The sequence below is a fragment of the Anopheles stephensi genome, chromosome X (genome assembly GCF_013141755.1).
Source record: "Anopheles stephensi strain Indian chromosome X, UCI_ANSTEP_V1.0, whole genome shotgun sequence".
In the NCBI taxonomy this organism is placed as follows: Eukaryota; Metazoa; Arthropoda; class Insecta; order Diptera; family Culicidae; genus Anopheles; species Anopheles stephensi.
This window is the reverse complement of record NC_050201.1, coordinates 13817033-13840802: the sequence shown is the minus strand read 5'-3', so window position 1 is coordinate 13840802 and position 23770 is coordinate 13817033. Positions and strand designations below refer to the sequence as shown.

The window sequence follows — 23770 nt, the reverse complement described above, 5'->3', positions numbered from 1 at the left end:
TTACCCAAATATGATCCTGGCGGTGGTGCTTCGTTTACAGTTGAGCTTCTTGGGGCCTTTCGCTCTCTTGCTCGCTCGCGCTCTTATTCCTGTCTATTTGTTATTCGTTGAATTTCTGATAGGACCCGATCCGTCCTGCTAACCGCTCGCATCTTCAGAATATCTCACCAGAACCTAGCGTTGGGTTAGGATTTTTTCTAACCTCGTTTTCCCCTTTTTTCCTCCGGAGAACCGTCCGCGTGTGTTTGAGTAGCTGAGACTTTGGTTGGAGGTTTGGATTTCTTCTCTAGTTCGTTTTTTTCGTTTTGTTCTCCAATGTTGATGGCGAAGACCTCACCTCCTATTCTCACGAACATGAAGCGAAACTCATTTTCCAACCCTCAAAAATGGCATTTTTATCTTTTTTTTCCCTTGTTTTCAGTAGCTGTAAATTTATGATTCACATGCCGAATAAGAGGTCCCAAGGTCCTTCCCGTCCCCACTCTTTTGGGACATGGGGGGGGGGGGGAGCACTAAGGTACGGTAGGAGCTGTGATTTTTAATACACTCCCTCGCACACGATGGCACCGACAACACCACGGGACAGAAGGATTGATAAGAAATCTGAATAAATTTGAATGAATATTGAGTTTCGGGGGTTTTTTGGCCTGCCTCGTTTCCCTGGAGCGGCGGACCTACTTTCTTTCACCCGGCGCTAGAATCTTTCCTCGGTGTACTGGTGGGTGTGTGCGTGTGCTTCCCTTCAATTCTGCATACGTCCGAAGCTCGTACACACTCAGCCACCGCTCCTTAAAGGGGTTGTGTTATGTTTGCCCGTGCCGGAGCTGCCACGTTTTGAGGATGCGTATATAGCCCCACCGGGAGCATATGCTGTTTGAACGTACATTCGGCGAGAATTGGTGGTGAAGAATTTGAATGGGAGGGAAGGTGGGGGAAAATGAATCACTGATTCACTTCACCAGCAGATCCTGTATCTGGTAAACTGCAGTTTATCGTCTGCCAGTCATCTGTCCGTACCTCCAGCCACGTGTGTGGAGAAGGATCACATTCGTTTCCGGTGCGGTTTCTTGTGGATTCTGGCTGGCGGGATTGGTCGGGCGGATCGTTGCGGTTTTTCGACACAATCCTGGGATACAAGGTCCCAACCAAGCTATTCCCAACCTGAAACACCCTACAGCTAGACCACTTCGTTATTGTTCTTTTATGCTCGACCCATTCAAACCATATCGCTCACACAGGCAGATAACATCTTATCCTCTCGCTCTCTCTCCGCCTCTCTCTCTCTCTCTCTCTCTCTCTCTCTCTCTCTCATACTCCCAAAAGCCTCGAAAATCCAGATCTGTGCGTCCCGAAAGGTAGCGTGAGGAAGAGAGCGTTTTGGAATTAATAATCTCAATCAACGACCGATCACGTAGTGGGCTCCGGGATATTGCTACACAGCAGAACACACACACACACACACACACGATCCAACACACCGAGGCATCAGGGTGCTGCTGTCTGGACATTACGAAATTGCTTCGGACGGTGTTGCGAGTGTGTTCTGCTGGAGTGTACACGTACATACGATAACCGATAACGATTCGGGTACGGCTGGCGGTTAAACGCTTGGAGAATGGGTCATAAACATCGTCGAGCGTCATTTGTGGTTTTGCGGGGGGGGGGTGGACTGAGGTGGCTAGGTTTCGGACCATCCTATCGGCACAATTTAATTAAGCTGCAACGTATTAAGCGCTGCTGGTAATGCCGTTTCATCTACGTCAGCATCGTGCGTGTCTGGATGTGTACACATGATTTTGACACATGACACGGATTGACAAGCGCCCCGATACGGTAAAAGGTGGTACACGCTCGCAGTTGGATTGAATTTCGAAAGTTTATAATAGCCAAAAACAACAGACACTACCGGGAACCTTCAATGTTGCTTCATATCGATCTTAAAGATAATTTTAGCTTAGAATCTGGTCGGGATGGGTCTCCGGATCCTCAGCACTGATGGGTAGCTGTGTTGTAGGAATTTGATCAATGTGGGTAATTCTTGGTTAGTCCCTCAATCATTTGCTAGTTCTAGCTATTCTGAGGGAATGAACTTCTAATTATTTGATACACCGACATGAACTTCAACTTTGGAGCTTGAACCTCAGAACACCTATTACGACTGATAAACGAACGGGTTTGCGATCAGTAAATCGAAAGAGTTGCTCATTCATCCATTCATTCCCCAATTGTGCATCTAACCACTCCATCAGAACCTTTATGAAAAACACCTTCTTCTCAGCTATTCTGAGACTGCTTGAACTTCAGCTTTGGAGATTAGCTTGAACTTCAAGGGTACTTGTTTTTGCAATTATAAGGCCAGTTGTACGAACGGGTTTGCGCGCTATCAGTAAATCGAAACAGTTACACAGACACCAATTTTCCCCCCATTAGTGACTTAACCACTTAATCAAATCTTTATGAAAAACCGTCCCCCACACTCACAAGCTCGTGCAAAAATTGAGTGCTATCATTCGGGCGGTTCGGGTGGCCTAATGAGTGGCCTAACCGTCGTACAAAAGTGGACAGCCATTCCCATCGCACGAGTTCTAGAGCAATCTGGGCAGCATTATCTTCACCGACACGGCACGTGCCTTCTGAGCGGGCTTCGTGTGTTGAACACACCGAAACACACCGACACACACACATACACACACACACACAAATTGACGATCATTTTGACGACTTCAATTGGATGTCGTTTTATTGCCATTTCGTGGCTAACTGCTGGTGCACGTTTTGTTGAACGCTTCCCAATCGCACCTTCAAAAGCGGAGATGAGAGAGAGAGAGAGAGAGAGAGAGAAAGAGAGTGGGTGAAGTTGCAAATGTAAATGCAGCGCCAACATCATCACCGGTGTTCGAACACAATCGGTGTATGCGAAGATTGTTTTCGGCAAGATGTTTACGCTCGTGACTAGCCATGTCGCGACAAGTTTTGAGTCGTGGTAGGGACCGTTAACCCTTGAAGGTTTTGCGTGTCCTAGCAGTAAAGCGTAGAGCGAGTTTGTTTTTTGTTGTTGTTCAAAGCGGTACTGTGAACTGAGGCGAGTTCCAGATATCCTGAAGAGTTGGCGATTCTTGGAATATCTCGCAGCCAGATGCTTTGGAGTTGAAGCCGTGTAGCTTTGTCTGGGTAGTCCTCTAAGGGTTTTGACAACACGAAGCCCATTATTACTGTCGCGGCATGTCACTATCGTTAGCTGGCACCTTGTCGCCCCGTGTGACTCTATGTCTAAGGGTGACAGGGAAGGGATCTCTCCGATGCAGGCATGGCGAGTGGAGAACGAGGGACGATTGCACTTTAAAATTTGCATAGAAAATCGGCGTCCCCGTTTAATCGGGCCGTGTTTCCAGGGAAACACACCTTGCGCGAGCCGAGAGGTGGCCAAACAGCAACCCTAGAGCAACCTAATGCTAGCGGGCAAATGCGTGAAGCTTTACATCGGAAAGAGAAAACTGGAAAATAGTGCACGCCAAAGATTGCGTCGCAAGAAGCTAAGTACACACCGTACCGACCACCCGAAACCTACCTTAAACACCTCCCAGGTGGCCGAAAATGGCAATACAGCTAATCCGACTAATAAATCAGCAACGGCTAGACTAACGATGAAAAAATTGGTTACACTGCGCAGCTTGTGCGAGCAGAGGACGGCCGCAATCACTAGACAGTTGCCGACGATGACGAGCACGTTGATGAACGCCAGCACCGCCAGCGAGACCAGATTGGTCGGATCCGTCCACTGTACGGATGCGAGCAGGCTGGCACACTCCGACTCGTTCATGGCTCCGGTCCGTTCCGTGGCGGTTGTGAGCGTGGCGTGTGCGGTGTACGTTGATGACTCGGCGGTGAGCACGGCTAGCGGGCGACGACCTGCGGTGGGCTCGGGTATGGTGCGTTGATGTTGATGATGGGGCAGCTACTGCGATGTGGCTGCGGCTGCGACGGCTGCTGCTGCTACTGGCGTCATGGCGTCTTTCCCCTGGTAAGATGATGCCGAAAAATGAGAGAGAGAGAGAGAGAGAGAGAGAGCCAATGAAGAGAATTAATTTGGAGGCTATCGAGATCGAGAGTTAGTCAGTACTTGATCTTCGTGCGGGAGGTGTTAACCAGTTTTTTTTAATTCTCCTCTGCTTAAGAACTTCCACACTCACTATCCCTCAAAAACTGTCATCTATAATGCTTCTCGCAAGCAATTATCACACGGTGCTAAATGCTGTAATCACTGTTCGGAACCTCTCCTTCCAAACAGTTTTGACCGATGTATACCGATCTAAAAATCTGAATAGTCGCCCAATAGAATAGCGTGATAATGTTCTTGTTGCTTACGCAACAAACGCCAGCCGAGTTTTACAATCCACTTTATTTGTTCAATGCGACGGGAATAACGGGAAATAAGAGAAAGAAACTCAAAATAGTGGCCTTAGCGCCTTCTCAGCCTCGTACCTCAAACGCTACTGCATTTTTGTCGTCTAAAGTAGATATTGAGAAATAGAATTTAATGACCTCCAAGACTGAATGTAATAGGCAAAAATTGACTACATTGACTCTTTGGACACTGTCCACAATTCAACTTCTAACGCTTCATCCAAGAACAGATAATAGTTTAAGCAAACTAAGCTAATGCCTGGGGTTCTGAGCTTTCAAGGAACCTCGTTCAGGGGTGTATTTTAGCTTATAGTGTAGTTCTGGAAGTCTCGATCCGTTTGGCCTATAACTCTAGTTCAGTCAGCAGATACGACGCGTTAGAGGCCTGCAACTTTTATTCTGCTTAAGACCTCCAAGGGACTTGATCTACCACTAACGATTCTCATGAGCGATTCTCAAGCTTGGCGAATATTAGGAAGCCATTTAAACAGCAATCAGATTGAAAATTGATTTATCGTATTTTATATTTGGCTCGATCTACTCTGTTAAGAGGCGGTCCGGTGGCTGGACCGGGGTTCAAATCCCATCCAGACCGTTCCACCCCATACGCAGGACTTACTACTTTGCTGCCTGTAAAACAAGTCACACAAAGTCAGAAATGTGGCAGGCCGAGTCCTCTCGCGATTGTCGTGCCAGTGAAGAAGATGAACTCTTGAGATTGAATTTTGAGATTGACGGGATTTAAAAATATGACTTGGCTTTATGTGCTTATGACCTCCAGTTGTTGGTCAAAATATTTTTCATAGGATTGGATAGTGTGCATGTCACAATCACGGACTAGTACCGGAGCGCTCAGAAACCTGAACTTTAGCGAAGTCCGCTGTACATCCTCACAAAGAGAAGAAGACTTGGCAAAAAGAAGAGTTCTTTACTGAAAAGAATAATACGATTCAAAATAATACAGTCAAAACTGGTCTATGAAACCCAGGATTGTTAGCATTAATAAATAAGATAAAATCTTCAACATTGACTGCTCGATCTACTCATATATTAGAACTCCAGGATCTTTACGAAATGGGTTTTTTTCAGCATCATGCAGTAACATACTCCCAACTTGAATAATCCAACGACTAAAGGTCCAAAGTCAATCCCCTGTGTCCAGCGAGATGGTCCCTGGAGGGAATTTAAAACCTGATCCCGTCTCTTCTGCCTAACCGATCTGATCCTCTGCAGGAACGCTAGACAAGCTCCTTGGTCCCGACAAAGAGCACCAGAATGTCTTGTCCACACAGCCATTTCTGTTCCTGTTATCCACAATTAAGCTTCCCCACGACTCAGCGATAACCCATTGGACGTGGACAACAGCCACCCGGCAGTCACATTAAAGCAGCTGCGTTAAAGTGTAATAAAAAAGTGCCATTGAACCGTTGGACGTTCATTGACGAATGGACAATGCATAATTGGATAACTCAATTTAGCAAATACTCTTCCACCGCAGGTTTGGCCGAGCCCGAACGTCAACGTTCAACGTCCAGCTCCCGGATGCACTCCGGGACCACTCCGCTCCACTCGTCCAATCACGATAAGCTCAATCTGCGTCACCCACTGTACCGAGCAGTGTGGCCTGTTGCATCCCGCGGCAGCGGAATCTTTTCCAGCACCATCACCATCAAGGGGATGATGGTTGGTACAGCGTTGAATCGAATTGAAAAATAATCGATCACAGAGCCTTTTATGGCTTATGCAGCGTATCTTCCCCACCTCACAACCACGGCTTAGGGACCGAAGAATGGCCAACGGCCGTCGGCAGTCCAGCAGGCATCGACCCAGCAAGCGTTTAAAGTGGCAACCACTGTGCCAGTCAATAATGCATTGCGACAGACCCAGGGTTTTGCCATGTTCCCCGGGGGGGGGGGGGGCGGTTCGGGTTGCTGGGGGCTGGGAGAACATGGCGGTAACTCTCAATTGTGGAGGCCATCTCCCTGCATCCGACCACAAATGGGGCCATCGCTCTGCCCGGCTATTGTGTGTTGTCCTAGGTAGGGATTTTTTTTCCTGTTTGAAAAAATGGCCGATTGCTGGACATAACCATCCCAACAGCGGCACAAAATAGCTCCTAGAACACGAGTCAAGTTTGCATGTGTGGGTGTGTGTGTGATGAGAAGGAAAAACTGGGGGTAAAGTTCACAACACACCACAGCTACACATTAATTGAACTCGATTGCAAGCAAGTGCCAATCAACAAGAGCTCTCCCAATCCCATCCCTACGAGCCTGGAGCCTCTGAAGCACCTACGTGGACTGTGGTTCAGGACTTCAGGTTCCCCAAACATCTTCCATCGGTCAGCAAAATGCTGCTCGATTCATCCTCGGTAGGCTCAACTTTTTGTAGCAACGGCGTGCAGCGTGAAAATTCCTGGAAGGATACTGGCCAGAGGATACACCAGTCCCAGGATGTCCACGGACTCTTCACGAACCAATTTAAATCGACCAACCTATATGTGAGTGTGTGTGTGGAACGGGCAGTCCCATTACGTCGCTAAGCTGTACCGGGCGGCAATCCTGGTTGTCCGGGCTTTCCAAAAATCCTCAAACTCCAGCCTCATCCCTCCGATGAGCTAGCTGATGGTGGGGATTTGTTGGGGTGATGCAGCGGCCGTGCGTGTGTCCGACTTTATGTTCAGACGCACCCAACCCGAGGTTACAACTACACCTATTCGTACACGACAAATCTCCTCCATTCAATCTCCGTCTCCCTCTCTCATCCTGTGCAGGATTTCAACCCTCGCAACCGATTGGTTTGAAGTACAGCGTTTACAGGATCTGCTTCACTAGATCAAGAGCGTGTGGATCTGCGTGCGTGTGAGCGAGAGGGAGAGCGAAATTGCGATACGCGATTTGTGGCTAACCGTCGGGGCTTGCCAGATAAGCCGTTGCTGTGTGGCTATTTCAACCAAACGAACATCGATTTCGTAAGCGGAAGGTCGTGGAGGCTTAATGTTGGACAGCAGAACTTGAAAGCTGATTTGATTTTATTTACTAATCTAAAACAAACATTGCGAACGTTTGCTTTTGGGTATTAGTTGATGTTATGAGAGTGAGCCTCTATTTAGTAGCATAACCTCAAAGCTCATTTATTGAATGAGTATAGTTCAGGATTTAATAAAACTTTTTTTTGGGACTGGAGATCTCCAACTCAACAGCTCAAATAACATCGAGATTCTCAGCATAAGATCCTCAGGTATATTGGATTTAATCTTGATCTTTTTACACTGTCGCGTGTTTTTGAACTTAGGATTATTATTTCTCCAACTCCAGGATTCTCAAAGAAACACTTCCATGATCTTCAGAAAACATTCTCAAGGTTAGTGATTCTGAATGGCTTGGGATTTTGTCAATTTTATTTTTTGCTGTCCAAAGCTTGGTTTTCGTTCAACGAGCTCATCCATAATATAAAGCGAAAAGGTAAGCGATTCCGGAATATTGTGGACCACCATGATGTCCTGCTCATGTGCTCGGAATAATGATGAGAATTCTGGATTCACGAATTTAACTGGCTATGTCAGTGAGATTCCAAAATCAAATCGATTTCCGGAATATCTCATTCTTCAAAAGGGCTTCGTCGGATGGGCCTCTTCGGCAAGGCCTCGTAGAAGGGGCCTCGTCGAAGGGGCCTTGTCGAAGGGGTCGCTTCACGGACTTCGTCTTGGACATCCACCTTTTTTTGGAGAAGATTCACATACAGCTCCTACTGTCTCCGAAGTCAGATCACTGCTTCGGAATAACAGGTAACGTAAGAAACTACCCTACATTTTCCAATATGTAGAATCTGTACCAGGATCAAGAAAAAAATTATTGAAACTTATTCTAAAGCGAGAATTGATTGAGAATTAAAAGTAGAAGGACTCTCGTCCAAAGCGTAGTGCAAATGGAGACGCCTGGTACCAGCTTTGGATCCGTTAGTCCTAAAACATCCCACCACAATTCCAAACAAACCGAACATCACGCAAACCTTCCTCTTTGAAATCTGATAAAATGGAAGCTTATTGCAAACTAGCTTCTACCAGTCTCCAACACACGATAGCTTATTATGATGGCGAATTTACTGCGCCCGTAACTTAAACGCTTTGCTTTTTTAAACATTTATCCCCTTTCGAAAAGCCTCCAGAAGAAAAGAAAAACACAAAACAATACCCCGTTTTTCAGTGGAAACAGCGGGAGGAACTCCCTATGTGTAGCATCCCACCGGGTCCAGTTGTGAAGCGATGAATGTTTCATCAGCACGATTTGTTTTCAAATATTTATTCACCTACTTCTGTCTGCCCCGGGGGGGTTTATTTACGGTGCAAGTTGCGAGTGGCTCGGTAACCTCCGATATCGTTGGAATTGAATACACACACAAACGTACCCATCGGTAAAGGAGCTAGAATTAGCTCATTAGTTAGCATGCGAGGTGCAGGGTTCTTCATCCCACGATTGCAGGGCTTTTTTCTCCATCTATCTATCTTCATTTACATATTTTATGGTATTTGGTCTCAGGTTTCTCTCTCACACACACACACACACCGTTCTTGAAGTCTATACATGCGGTTTGTTTATGCTTTCCACCACCCCCCTCCAACGTCGGGTTTGGTGCTGCCCGTAACAACCTTTTGCTCGCAGATGAACTTTCGCAGATAAACTTGTACACTCGGCGGCAAGAGCGCTGTTGGGAAATGGGACTGTTACCTAGCGGTTTCGATGATCGAATTTTTACCGCATCCGCAAGTACAGTGCGTGTAGGTGGCTATCAGATACGCCACGCACTTCCAAAAAAAAACAAACACACACACTCCAGAGTCACACTGAGGTTTTGATTTAGCACCACCGAGTACCAGCAGAGATAGACAGCACGAGAGCACGCCCGTAGGCAAACCTTTCGGACGTCCAACACTAGAGGGCGTCCCAGAGCGTGGGCACGGAAGTAGTAGGCTGGCTGCTTCAGTTCAGATCGCCTAGAACCCGCCCATGTTCATTCATTAGCATAAAACTTGAAGTTCACCACCGACCAGCCACTGGCCCCGTTTTCAGCTCACCCAGCCCGAAGTCTTGGTTGGGAAAATTTTCCCATTCATTCCCAAACCGGAACCCGGGTGCGGATGCGCTGGCGGGCGCGAGTGTACGACCGAGTGGAGCAATAATTTATAATTTATAGCATTCGACCTTTTTGGCGAACGAGTACACCGGCCCGAACCTGGTGCCATTTGTCAATTTCGTAATCGAGCAGGTAAGTGCAGAATGGGACCTCACTGCCGCTGACACTGTTTCCCTCGCACCCCCCCCCCCCTCCCCTGTTGACCGTCAAAGGTACCGTGTCGGTACCTTGTCGGTAACTCCGGAAGGACATACGCGGATAATGGGCAGGCGCGACTCGGCTCACGGCTGTGCTGCGATTGATTATCCGCCCACACCAAGCCTCCCAAGAGCGCTGCAGAACGTCGGGGACATGCTCAGGGCGTCCTCAGTTTTTTTCTTCTTCTTTCTTTTGTGAGTCCACAAGAACCGGGCACCGTACCAAAAGTTGAGTCGTTCGGCACAACAGAATTTTAATGACGTCCATAGAGCATCTTCTATTTTTGTGCCCTATCTATCAAACATGTCGTCTGAAGTTTTTGGTCCTTCTTCTTTTTTTAAGGGTAAGAAAAGAAGGACAACAGCAGCGAAAGAAAAAAAGAGGCAGAAGGAAGTACTAATTAAATGTAGCAAGCTCGCCAAAGGCAGAAAGGCACGCTCGATGGTGTGGTTGGGGCAAAATGTAAATTGAATGTTTAATAAGGCTGACCTTTCGGGCATCGGGCGTCAAACCGCCTGGTGACGGTCGACCCGAAGGAAAACTGGAAGGAGTGAGTGATTGCTTGTTGCCTTCTTAATTTCTCGAGGGCCACCATATTGCTGGCCATTATTATGCAAGGCCTTAGCCAGCACCCACTAGCCAATTAAAAAAAGGAGTTGTCGATGGTGCAGCCGTAATACGTAATACTGTACGGGGTAGTTTTGGAAGAGGGGGAGGGGATGAGAAAAGAGCAAAAAACAGGAGTAGATCAAAGGTGACAAAGAGGGTAAAATAGGTACAATAGGAGCAGTGCGCCATTTTATAGTCCGGAAAAATATCTTCAAATGATTTTAACTTTACATTATTATGATTGTATGCTTGAGCTCTACTACAGACAACATCTTCAAGTTTTAGTCAGGTTGCTTTAATGACAGAGCATTTGCTACACTCTAGTCATCTCTTCAATAATTTTAAAAAACCTCACGTGACAGCATAGCCACTTACGATGTTGTAAGGTCATTTGGAATCGTGGCATGGCTTCCCACGGGAACTGTCAAGGAACAACGCCAGAGAGATGGGCCTCCTTCGCTTCTCTTCAATCTGAGACTATATAGGGCCATCTGGAGATGGCCATCCGGTTGCGAACTCCAAGAAAGCAACATTGTGACCATCCTGTGAGCCATTGTGACCATTGTGAGTCAATCCAGAATTTCGACTTACGCTGAAAATTCAGACACCATTGGTGGAGGTTGGAGAACCTGAATATTGAGATAGGTAGAAGCCTATCAATACCAATAGATGGCATTAAACATTGGGTTGAAGTTCAAAGAGGCGCACAACCAAGCGATGGGGGCATCACTAGTGGCCCTACCAACCAACACCGATTTTTGCAGCAGAGTATACAGGTGAGGTGGTCGCCCTTTTAAAGTCATTCTAAATTTCACATATCTTGGGTCAAAAGTAGGCTACGATAGCTACTTACTTTTGAGTGATTTGAGATACGCGTAAGGCTTGAGGAAACTTCCCCACTCAAAACACCTGTCACGGTGACTGCTTATTGTACAGATTAGTCCGAAATTGCATATAGCTAATCGCACTGGAGCAGTCCTGCGGTAGAGGCTACAACGGTGCCGGTCTTCACACGGTAGGGTCAGGGTTCAAATCCCATCCAGACCGTCTCCCCGTACGTAAGGCTAATTACTTTACTATGGGTAAAATAAAGTCACAGAAAGCCAGAAATGGCAGGCCGAGACCTTTCAAGGTTGTAGTGTTAAGGAAGAAGAAAAAATCGCCATGTTCACATCTCAGACACGAACTCTGTCCTCAAGAATTCTACTGCTAGACTTATTTTAGAAGAAGTAGCTCAGAAGGATGTTTGCTATGACAGCTGAGGAGCCACTAAAATGATGAGATCTACGAACAGTACAAAGATTTCGCCTTCATGTAGTAAATTAGACATGGCAGACACCAGTGAAGCTTATCAGCACGAGTACAAAGCTCTCTTTACTCTCGCTCTAATTAGATGCGGAAGAGTGAGAGAGAGAGCAGTAAGACCGTACCCATGAAAGATAGATCAAGAGAGTGATCGTTAGCCGTGTTCATCACTGTCGGTTCTGTTCTGCTCTCCAAAGAAGGACCACAATTTTAATCGCTTTCGGATGACCCTGCTTCATCTGACATAAACTCAGTTTCAGGTCGTCCACATGGATAGACGAGCCGTGACAAGCCCAACCCGAGACTGAATATTAATGCATCTGTCAGAATAGCCTTTATATTGGATTGGCAGACGACGACACTATACCACGAGAGGTTCTGAGGTCTTCAAATAGCCAATGAGCTCTGTTGCTTTCTCTATCTCTCCTCGTGTTCTAAATACCTCTTAAGGTCATGCCTGCCATTTCTGGCTTACTAAACTTAATGATATCACGTAGTTGGATAGTCAGTCCTCACTACGGGGGAACGGTCCAGATGAGATATGAATCCCGGTCCTGCCGTATGAAGACCGGCACCGTTGTCGCCTTTACCACCGGGCCGCCCTTGTTGCTTTATTGACCACTTTTGTACATAATTGTTTTGTGTAAGTAGCGATGACAGAATTAACGCACGAAACACGAATTAAGTTCCCCCCGGGAAAAAAGAGAGATCGTAGGCGATTTTTTTCCCCGCTTACTCTTTGGTTGCTTCTTGTCGATGGATTTATCATGGATTAATTTGCATACATTCAGGCGGTGCAAATTGGGCCGGTAGCAGTAATAAAGCGTACGCCGGATAGCAAGGTCACAGCACCAATGTCCAGTGGCAAACCTATGAGGTGTGTCTTTATAGCAGTCAGTAACGTAATTAGCACTCAACTTCGGTCGGGTGGAGCTTTATTTTTTCCTTTCCGAGCCGAGCGTGATGTACGAATTCCGAAAACCCGGGCATTATACGTTTTTACACCTCCAATTCTCATCCCCATAACCTAACTAGCACCTCCCAGCTGACGTCGGTGTGTATTTGTATGACGTACCAGTCAACACATCCACAAGCCAGTTGCGGATGATCCCGGAAACCAGTGGAAAATCTATCGCTCGGAATCGAATTGTCACAAGGTCCTCCTGACTCGTATCCTCACCGGAAACCGATTGGGCACAGACACTGGCGGAGCAGTTTATCGCTTTTTTATCGATGTTCGCCGTAACCTCCACCGCCGGTAGCCATTCTTTCCTGCGAATGCTTTACAGATACAGCAGCGAAAAAGGGAAATATAAAAATATAATCACAATCCCATTCGTGTACCGAAGCTTTTTGCAAGGGGTTTTTGTCTGCTTTTCATATAAACTTATTCATCTTCCTCTTCGTTTTTTCCTGCGCTTGGTGGCACCAAAATCCTCCGCCTCTTACGGCGCTATCTGCCACCACCGCCCGTATCGAAATCGTTACGCGCCATGTCCTTTTTATGTATCCCCCCACAGCGCGCGCTCTCTCGCTCCATATCCTCCATTTTGTATGGTTGTCCCGCGCAACACTAGCGCCACACCAGCGTAAGGCGAAGCGCGTGTGTTGCAGGGCGTTATAGTGAAACGAGCGAAATTTATCGCCCACCTCACCTTCCTTCTCCTTTTTTTTGTACCTCCACCACCACAACCACAACTTGCTGGACGTAAAAGCTACCGTTCCAAAATGGCAGCCCTTTTGGGTACGCTCGATCGAATCGATCAAGAGGAAAAAGTGAAGCGACACCACAACAATTCGCCACCCTGCCATTGCCTAATGATGCGAAAAGCGATTCTGTGCTTGCACACGGTTATGTATGTATCTGTGTGTGTGTGTGTGTGTGTGTGTGTATTACAAGGATAGATGCAAGAAAGGATATTGGAGGAATAAATTCGACTTCGCGGAGCGGAGCAAAACGATTCAATGGTGAATCACCATTTTGTGGGTGGCGCATTTTTCTGTACTCTTGGTGGGTGTATGTGTGTGTGTGTGCTCTTAATCCTCCCCCCCCCCTCCTCCACACCCAGTCCTTGTATCAGCCTTATTTGTTCTTTACTATACGTCATTTTATTTCATTCCAGCATTGTCAAATCGAGCGTGGGCAAGACTTTATTTCGACGGTCGCAAAAACGCCGTCGAGGTTCTCGAGTATTACGACCGCTGCCGTGGTCGAACTACTACTGCTGCTTCCGGTAACTAGGGTCGGAATAACTGGGAATAGTATTGTTGGCTGGTGCCATCATACAGTTTAACGAGACGTGTGTAAAAAGCGAGCGAACATCATTTCACGATCGTGTCCTCGATGCTTTACGGTACAATAGCGCAAGACCTTGCGGACATTCTGGGGATCCTCTGAGGTTAATCCTTGGGTTTTATTTTACGGTGTGTGTGTGTGTATGTGCAAGCAACGGTAGATAAGATTTCATTTGTTTGCAGATGTTGCAGCATTTAATGGTACACTGGAAGATATCACAGCCTCGGGAGTTACCAAGGATTCGGTTCTGATGGCAGGTGAAGTTGTCTCTAATGAGGTTATTAAATGTGCTCTTAATTTATATCATTATGAACAATCTTCTAGTAACTGATGCCAACGGTTACTAACTAGTTTAATAACTAGATACTTCTAGTCAGCTATCCACTCTTGGAATTCTGCCAAGAATTTATTGACTTTCGCTGGCGAGATATTGAACGACCAGAAACCTACTTTATCCAACAAAAGCTGTTAGAATACATATACTCAAGACTTCCAGTATACTTCTTCTTCTTTCTTGGCACTACAACCTCGAGAGGTCTCGGCCTGCCATTTCTGGCTTTCTGTGACTTCATTTTACCCGTAGTAAAGTAGTCAGCCCTACGTACGGGGATTCGGACTAGATGGGATTTGAACCCCGGTCCATACAGTGGCGAACATTAAAATAAGATCTCTTATTTTTATAAAATTCGCACGTCTCATCGCTTTGATCAACATATAAATCTTGTTGATTGGGAGAAATGGGTCAAACCTGTCAGAGAAAGAAGGCAGTCCTGTGAAATGCTGGACCTGTCTAATAGATGTACTTAGTAGAGCGGGCCAAGATGGAATACGGATTCCTATATCGAGGGTTATTATGCAAGTTTGAAGCACGGATATCATATCCGTAACGTGGGAGGGAAAGCCACTAGATAGTTACGGGCTGTCAAACGCCTTGGTTCGGCAACTGTCATCATCCATCAGTAAAGCAATTAAAACATTTGCATGCCTTTGTCAAAAACAAACTAAATTTTTAGGAACAATTTAAATTATGAGGGAGGTCTATAGCAACCATTCCGATTGGAAACTATGTTAAACTGAACCAGAGGTCAGGTCTCTATTCTCGGAAAAAAGGTCAGAAAAGAGTAGAAGAAGACTAAAACTGCGAATGGCATTCAGATATCCTACGCTGATGTGTGAGTGTTGATTTATCGTTTCAAAAGTTGTTAGATTTTCCAAGAATTCCCAAATGAGGTACATTCTGATTTGATCCAGTCATGGGAATTGAATTCGTATAATTTCTCACTAATAAAGTTGACCAGGATAGAAATGTACGGCTAAACTAGTCACTGATTTCACTCTTAGTAGAGCTATCAGAGACTAGATAAAACTTTCCACAGCTATGACTACAAGCTTCCAACCAGCTTTTTTTCTAATATTTTACACACGCTTCTCGCTCCGATTCCGTGTTTCCTAAAACTATACTTAGAAGGAGTACTTATGTCCTTTGTGAGTCCTACCAATATATTTTTTTGTCTGGATCCCTAAGCTTAACGCTCTCGTCCAACTTACTTGCACACAATCCAAGTAATACGAATGATATGAGAAAGAAAGGTTGGGTTTACGATCCAAACATCATAAAACCTAACGACTAGCCATTGTCCGTACTTGTAATGCGAAATAGAATAACCGCATTGTAGCACACAGCTGTGATTATCCAATCGGTGAATCAAAGCCAGAAGGAAACTATCCATAAATCACTGGAAGCTGGATGGAAACGTTATCAACTATTCATATCGCCAACGGCCCCCCATCCAGCAGTAGTTTCGTTTGACAGCTGTCAAGCCGACTGTTCCGATCGGATCGGTTTTCGGTCCGGTCGTCCGGTTGATCGATCGCGCTCAAACAGCTGCAGACTCACCTTCGCCAACTTCAGCGCTCTCTGGAGCTCCGTTCCTGAGGGTACGAATGCTAGAACAAGCAAAGCGCAAATCCTCCTACTACACAGGCACACACGAGCAAAAAAAAAACACAGACACATTCAACGCACAGCAACACACCTACCTTCAATCCATTTGTGAAACAGTTTGCCGAATGTAGCCGTCTGGTAGAATCTAGCCATTTTGCGGTCGTGGCAGCAGCAGCAGCAGCAGTTGGTACACGCTCGCCGTACTCGCCCCGTAAGCCATTCAAACGACCTCAAACAACGGCAGCAGCGGTAGCAGCAGCAGCAGCAGCAGCAGCTCTAACACACTCACGCACTGACACACACACGCGGTCCCTCGCACACTAGAGACGCCGGATGGTGAGTGTGGAAACGGTGGCTCTGCTTCTTATTTCCGCCTGGACGCTGGGTGTTCGAACAATTTCGAACCCCACACACACACACACGCACACCGAAAAAGCCGACAAAACCGCTGACAAATCGGAAGGAATTCCGACACGGAAGCACTTTTTGTTCTCACACCGTCACCATCGTCATCACTGCCACAACCACCACCACCACCACCAACAGCTGCCAATCTTCACTTGGAACGTGTCTGAGCTTCCACTTTTCTTTGCCGTACTCACACACCGCCACTCACACGTACTGTTGTTTTATTCAATCTGACTGGTGCAATGGTCCAGTGAAGCCTCTGGTGAAGATATCTTCACCAGCTCTACAACACTGCACACACTGCCGATGAATAGCGAGTCCGGAGGAAGCTTTCTTCGCAGGGACGGAGTCCCCAAAAAAGGCTTCGTTTGGATGTATATTTGGCTGACGTTGACAGTTTCTCCCTCTCTCTATCTCTCTCTCTCTCACTGTAGATGGGCGCGAGGTGCTTAGTGCAGCGTGCTCTTATGAATTGTGAAATATTCCATCGACGCTAGCCAGGTTCTCGCGAAGAATGTTGAGTGAGCTTCAAGTTTGCTATTTGCCAAAATTTCTTTTCACTGCTTTTCGCTTCACTTCTGTTCTGTTTTAAACTTTACTATGCCTGTCGCTTCGTTTATACAACTGTTTTTTTTCTTCGTTTTCTTTAATATTCTTAAGAGCATGCACAAGTTATATTTTTTGCACTTTCTTTTGATAAATTTTGCATTGTTGTTGATGATGTTTCTGTTTTTCTTTTATGATTTTTCACTTTTTTTTGGGGGGTTTATAAGTTCACTATATCGAATTTTCGAGCTGTTAACAGACAGAATGCACTGAAACACTTCATGTCGCTCTCACTGCTGTCACTGTTTGATACACCTTGTGTCCGCAGCTGTATGACTTTTAACATCCCAGGGTTACGGATTTCATTAAGCACTACTTTGGGAAGAAAAAGAAGGACTCACATATTAAAAGCAGAGGTATAAACTTAAGTAAACGATAAAAAAACACACACACAATTGAGCGTCCTCCGTTTAAGTCCAGGTCCCTAAATAACACAAGTCCGTCCAATAAATCGACCATTGAAAGATTCCCCCCACTGCCGAATCGAGCGAACGTGCTCGGAAGGCCGGTTTCGGATCAAACTGCTCGGGACCTGCTGACACCGTGTTGTTCCAGGATGCGTGCAAAACTTCACACACGAATTTGCCGTTTGCAAAAAATCATCGCTTCCTCGGTTTTCTGTGCGGGCTGGCGAACGGTTCTGAAAGTAAAAGCAAAAAAAAATAACGATAAGATGTCAGGTTGAGTGGCAGTACTTCAGCGAGAACTACCGGCAGGACTTCGGGCGTGTAGAGTGACGCAAAAGCAGACGCAAAACGGACACAGCGACTTGTTAGGGAATGTCTGCGTTTAGGTACCGGTGGTACTATAGTCGAGGGAATTTTTCCCCCAAAAAACACATTCCGGACACGTTGATGCCACGTTACCGATCATCTATTTTTGGTCGTGCGCTCCGCCCTGGTGCTGCCCGGGCTCCGGACATACCTTTCTTTCTTAGTCAGCAGAATTCACCCTACCCAAACCCGCGCAATGAAGTTAGTGGTAGAAGACATTTTCGGGCGACTGTCAGAATAAATTCTGGCTCGACTTAGATAACTTTCCGGCAAAACGAAAGGCAACAAGGTTTTCGATTACTTCCACCATACCTCGGTGTAATGGGGTTTTTAAAACAAAGTTTGATATTTATTCATGCAGCAGAGCTCCGGGAACTGCGCAAGACATGCGGAAACTTCAAATCAAGTTCAGTAATCGTCAAGAATTCGATGATCAAAACTAGTCAAAATATGGGGCAATTACTTGTCACTCGAATGTGAGGTAGGGATGATACCGTTCGGAACGTCGAGCCAAGTCCCCTCTAATATCGCACCGATGAGTAGGTGATCCGCTGACGTCCCTTAACTGGTCCAATAATTCGGCACACAATCGACATTTTGTCCGTAAAGCGATTTCTAATCTCCTATCAATGGGTTAAGGCTTCGGTAGGCGTAACAGCGAAACCCTTAAAAATTGTGCCATTCTTTACGAAAACGTGCCTATGTTTTTTTTTTGCGGGCTATGGTGCGTGTGTTTGCAATAAAAAGAAGGTGGAGTGATTTAAGGATTTTCTTCGCTTGTTTACAAAAACGATAAAAAGCAACAAAATAAATCGAACAAAATGGAAAACCAAATTCTTCCGAAGGGTTTAAATTGTTTTGTGTAAAACATTCTTGGAAAACAGCAAATTCTTTCACGTGGGTAACGATTTTTTTTCTTCCTCGACCCATCTTATTTTTATCTTTTGTGCCTTATCTTTACAGGAAATTTTTTTTTCCTGAAAGCAACAACAAAAAAATGTCAAAAATCGTGAATATTGCAACGGTTAGCATTAGGCAGATGAGTATGTGGGAGTGAGAGAGCGAAAGAGTTGAAGAGACGGGAAATAAACAACCTGTGTCAGGTGTTACCTTGATTTGTTCCTTCTCACTTGCTCTCTTTTTTCTCTCTCTCTCTCTCTCTCTCTCTCTCTCTGACACACACTGTCATTTGCATCTCGACCAAAGGGGAACAAAAAAGCAAGTCACTTGTCCCGAATGTAGCAAAGAGGATTGAAAGGATTGTGTACCGGGGCGACCTTTGAACCTGTTCCAGATTGTCTGTTTCCTCGCCGGGCTCTGTCAAGCAGAACAGGCAACCAGTTACAGATGGACCCAACAGACCCAACAAAAAATAGATTGTCCGGTTAGCGGTCTATCGGGACGAATTTTTAGAATTTTATCTCTTTTTTTTTGTGTAGTGCGTGGAGATGTGACTCGGGTGCGAGTTTGCTTCCTTTTATTCTCCCGAGTCTAGCGTTACGTTTTGCTCGCCGGCGACAAACGTGTCCAGCGAAGTAAGAGCGTATTGAATAATAAAAATTACAGTGGGAAGGAAGGACCTGCCGGGAACGGAATCACTCAACGCCATACATAGCAGTGTACTTATTTATTTATTTAGTTTTGTTTTTTTAGCAAGAGGGAGCGAAAGTGAGAGAATGAATTACGCATGAAAGAGACGGTGAATAAAAATGATGCTCTCTGTGCGCTCTTGGTTGGCTGTCCGCTGTAGCCGTAAAACAGGCTACACGAAACCGTCTTCGCTTCGCTGGTCTGACTTCCGGTGACCGTGAAAAAGCCTGTGAAGCGTTTCCTTGCCACACACACACACACACTCGCCACTTCGAAGCGCAACAAAATGGGCCCCAGGGACGGTTCGTGTTGGCGAACGACCTGGACAGAGGTGGCAGGGCTGATGACAATGATAAGGATAATGGTCGGCGAACGAACCAAAAAATTATCTCAACGACTTTTTTCTCTGCCTCGTACAGTACCCCCCCCCCCCTGCTTTTTTGTGTCGCCCAAAAAGCGAAAACTTCCTCCAATTTTGTCCTTCTATATTTTTATTCTTCTAGCTTCCTTCATGTAACAATGTGTCCTAGAAAATGGATCATATTATGGCGTTTCTCTCGGGAAAAAGGTGAGCGCTAACCAAAAAAAGCAGAAGGAGACTTCAGAAAAATATATTCTACCGCTCCCCACTGTTATCATAGCCCTGGAAATCATTGAATTTTTCTTCCTATCTAACTCGCACCCGTGTTGGGAGATAAGGGTCGGATGATTTATTTTCCACACGGTAGGTCCTGCCTGATTCAACCGCCACTACGAGTGCGCTACCAACGTCGGGTATCAATTATCATTAGCTAGAGCTAGTGGTGTAAGGTAAGAAACGGCTGTCTGGGTCTGCTGTTGATATAATGAGTAAGGCGCAAGCATCGTTGGTCAGGTGCTCCCACACGTCCACACACACACCGAATGATCTTTGTTAGAATAAATAGAAAGAATGATAAAAGGTAAAAGAGAATAGTTTAAGGACTAGGGAGATAAGCAGAAAACGGCAAAACTAGAACCTGAACGAACAAATGTATTATCGCCTAATGAACACTTGCTTTATGAAGACGATGAAAAACTGGTTCGTCCTCCATCTTCAGCGAACGATAAACGTACTCTTTGAAGATATCTTGACAATTTCTCCTCGTGATGTGTGTCTAATGGAACTCTAGGACTTTGATCATCAAAATACTAATCAATATCTTTTGAGTAACAGGAAGGCCTTGACGTTTGAATGGACGACTCCTGAACATTCTTGGCCTCTGTTTAAACTCCCAATATTGCTGCTAGCTCAGATCAAGACTCGTAGTGTCTGCGAGATTTGAGATTTAGCCGAGACACTAGCTGGTCATTTAAAGAATTATTGCGAAAGAAGTCTACTCCCATTGCAGTCGGTACATTTCTCCGACTCTCTTAAACAGCTATGCTGATCTGTTTAACTTCAATAATAATAAAGTTTGACTCACTAATAAATCTTCTGTCAGGATGGGGCCACACAACACAACACAACAGAACCGACAATCAAATCCTCGATATCACCCGAGGTCTAGCACATCTTCCAATTTTATTATCCAAACCATTCTGATGGACTTTTAATCCAGTTCTGTCCATGAGGACGTAGGCTAAAAAGGTTTTACAGTGTGAGTCGTCTAGTGCCATTCTCATGATAATCTCATATACAACTTTAAGAGCTTATCGTCCTCCATTGATATTCCACACTTACGAGATCAAACAGCCTCTGGTAAAAGTACCTTAAACCTGAGAAGAAGAGAAGTTACTCTGGAACGCGGCTAGGAGGAGCTAAAAAAAACCAGCTATCGTTCCTTTTTTATCATCAGAATGGTCTCTCTCTCTCCCTTATCTCTCTCTCTCTCTCATCTCGCCTAACGACCTCTTAGGTCATGCTTGCCATTTATAGCTTACTAGTCTTAATGATATTAAGTAGTTGGATAGTCATCCCTCCTCTCGGCGAAACGGTCCGAAAGGGATTTGAACCCCGGTCCTTCCGTATGAAAGCCATTGGACCATTAAAATGTAAAAACATATTTCGTATCTGCCAACCTTAGATCTGGACATTTCCACGCTATCGTGTAACATGGACCTACTACGACTTCTCTGTCCATATCGACGACCTTAACTGATTACGGTCTGGGTCGTCCGGTGTTATTCTCATGACTAGGAGATGGATGAGAGTGATAGGCTGTAAAATAATGAGATCACCGTTCAGTTGGTAGAGCTCGTCATTGTAACGACTCCTCCATTATCCTTCCACATATAAGGGGCCAAACAACTTTCTGGACATGGTTAAGAGGGATTCCTCAGTTTTGGACAGAGTCCATATATCAGAAAAGTATGTGAGAACTGGAATTTAAAAGGTTCTATATTTTCTCAAGATTGTCTGTTTCAACAGGTCCATGACCCTGACCCTTCTAGTAAAAGACCTGCATATTTTACAAACTGTATCCCCCCAAAAAATAAACTGCGAATTGCCTACATCTAGGCGGTTTTCTAAAGCGCCTGTTTAATCGCTTGTTTCAATTGCTTAACAAGCCTACCAACAGTGGGTGGTTTGCCGTTGCCTTGCCGCCTGGGGGATGGTCCAAACGAACATGGAGCGAGACAATAATTTTCCATTCCATTGCGTGTTGGCTCGTCCAAGATCACTTTGTTATTTATTTTATTCCTCCCTGTTTGCTTTTGTTTCGTTCCTTGCTGCAATTACTTATTCTGTACCATTTTGTTTTACACTGTTGTTAGGGAGGAGACTGGTTTGGTCGGTGGTGTTCTACTTCTTAAAAACCCCTGTACCGATTTTGTGTGTGTGTGTGTTTTTTTTTCCTTTCGTTGTGTTTCAATTTCTGCGATCACAGCAAGAACCGGGACGGAGCATTCTTCGGTGCCGGGTGCTTTTGCAAAACTTTGGTGAAAATCTGCCCTGAATGTACTATTCTTCCCCCATCTTGGCAAGGTAAGAAGACTAGCACCAACAAAGGGAAAGAAAAATCCCTCCCGGCGAGGCTTTCAACACACCCATCCGACGCCATCATTTTACAATTTCGGCGAATTTTCTTTATCTATTCCTGAAGCTGATTATCGAAAAACGCCCACCCTGTTTCGCTTCCGCGTTCCGTCCTGGCTTTCGCTTACGGCCATGTCACTGGCAGTACCCCCACCCCTCTTCATCTCCACCCTTCTTCATCTTCCACCCCCTTCTGTTGCAGATTGAGGAGGGGGGTAGAAAAGATTGAATTTCCGCACGCGGCGCAGGCTCAGCCCAAAATCGAATGTTATTCCGCGTCTGCCAAAGACAGCTACCAGCGCCCAGAACCACCAAGGCCCACCATTAAAACCCAGGGCACAATTAAGCGCGCGAAAGCCAAATCCCACATCCCGTTCACAAACGATATATGGCTGGCGTAGGTTTGTGTATATGTGGTTCAACTTTTTTTTTGCCACAACCAGCACTCGCGCAGCCACAGACTCTCGATCGCTGGCGAAAAAAGGTGCAATCAAATGAGAGAGAACAAACGGATTTTCCAGCCCAACCCGATTCTAGCCCGTTAAGCAAAGCAACTCTTTACAATACACCAAACCCATCCCCACCCGATGATAATACATAGCCGGCAGCAGTAAAAGCAGCGTTGACTTTCCACCGTCTTTTTTTTTTTTTTTTTTGTTCACCAGCAAACAGAAGCAAAGTTGTCCGGGTCTGTGTGCTTAAAAAATTGCAGGGAAAATCGAACGGAACCGACAAAAACAAACGGACACGCCTAAGCGTAGGAAGAAGAAGGAGAAAAAACAATCCGCGAACCAATATTGCATTCGTTTGCATTTTTGCCCCGTTTCTCCTGTGTGTGTGTAATCACTGTTGGTTAAAGGATTTACCGACAATTTGCTTTGAGGTTATGGTTTGATGTATGTGTTGTGTTTTCGTTCACTTGATTTGAGGTTTAACTATGCTTTGGGTTTGGGTTTTATGCTTTCGTTTTGTGAGTTTTTTTAGCTGATTTGTTTGTTACGAAGTTTGTTATGCTGAGCTCATTTCAATGTTCGTTTCATCCAATTTAAACGTCTTTTTAATAATTCTTAACTTTTTTCATTGTTTATTTTTATATTCTTGTGTTTTCTATGTTACTCTTTTCAATGTTTTACTTCATTTCTCTTTTTGATACATTCTTTTAATTTTTAGTTTTTCTTTTTCCTTTTTTTTCGTGTTATATTGTCTTGAAATTGATTTTTTCTTCTGTTTTATTCTTCATTTGTTATACTTCTGTGGTAAGGTTTTCATTGTGCTTCTTTGGTGTGCTTTTTATTTCTCCTATTTTTTATCATCTTTAAACATTTATTTTGCTGTTTTAAATTTTGCTTTTTTGCTGTTTTACTTACTTTGTGCCTGTTGCTGCCTTATGTTCATGTTTCTTTTTAATTAACTTTATAATATATTTGTTTTTCTATTATTTTGAAATATTTCCTCTTATTAACTTTTAATTTAATTATTTTTTATTTCTGTACTTTTTTTTCTAA

At 45.1% G+C, this 23770-nt stretch overlaps 1 protein-coding gene across 13 annotated transcripts in view; it reads right to left on the bottom strand.

Moving 5' to 3' along the window:
- The window catches only part of LOC118509273 (octopamine receptor Oamb), a 120299-nt gene that overhangs the window by 49498 nt on the left and 47031 nt on the right, over positions 1-23770 (bottom strand). For 6 of the 13 annotated variants that reach the window (XM_036049750.1, XM_036049632.1, XM_036049652.1 and 3 more), the window contains exons 2-3: positions 15986-17219; positions 3569-4018 (exon numbers count right to left, since the gene is read on the bottom strand). In XM_036049750.1, coding sequence (XP_035905643.1) covers positions 3569-3820 — 252 coding nt within the window. In that variant the 5' untranslated portion in view covers positions 3821-4018; positions 15986-17219. Of the gene's footprint in view, positions 1-3568; positions 4019-15985; positions 17220-17436; positions 17906-23770 lie in introns of those variants that run through there. The other 7 variants (XM_036049681.1, XM_036049730.1, XM_036049721.1 and 4 more) reach the window with 3 other exon arrangements.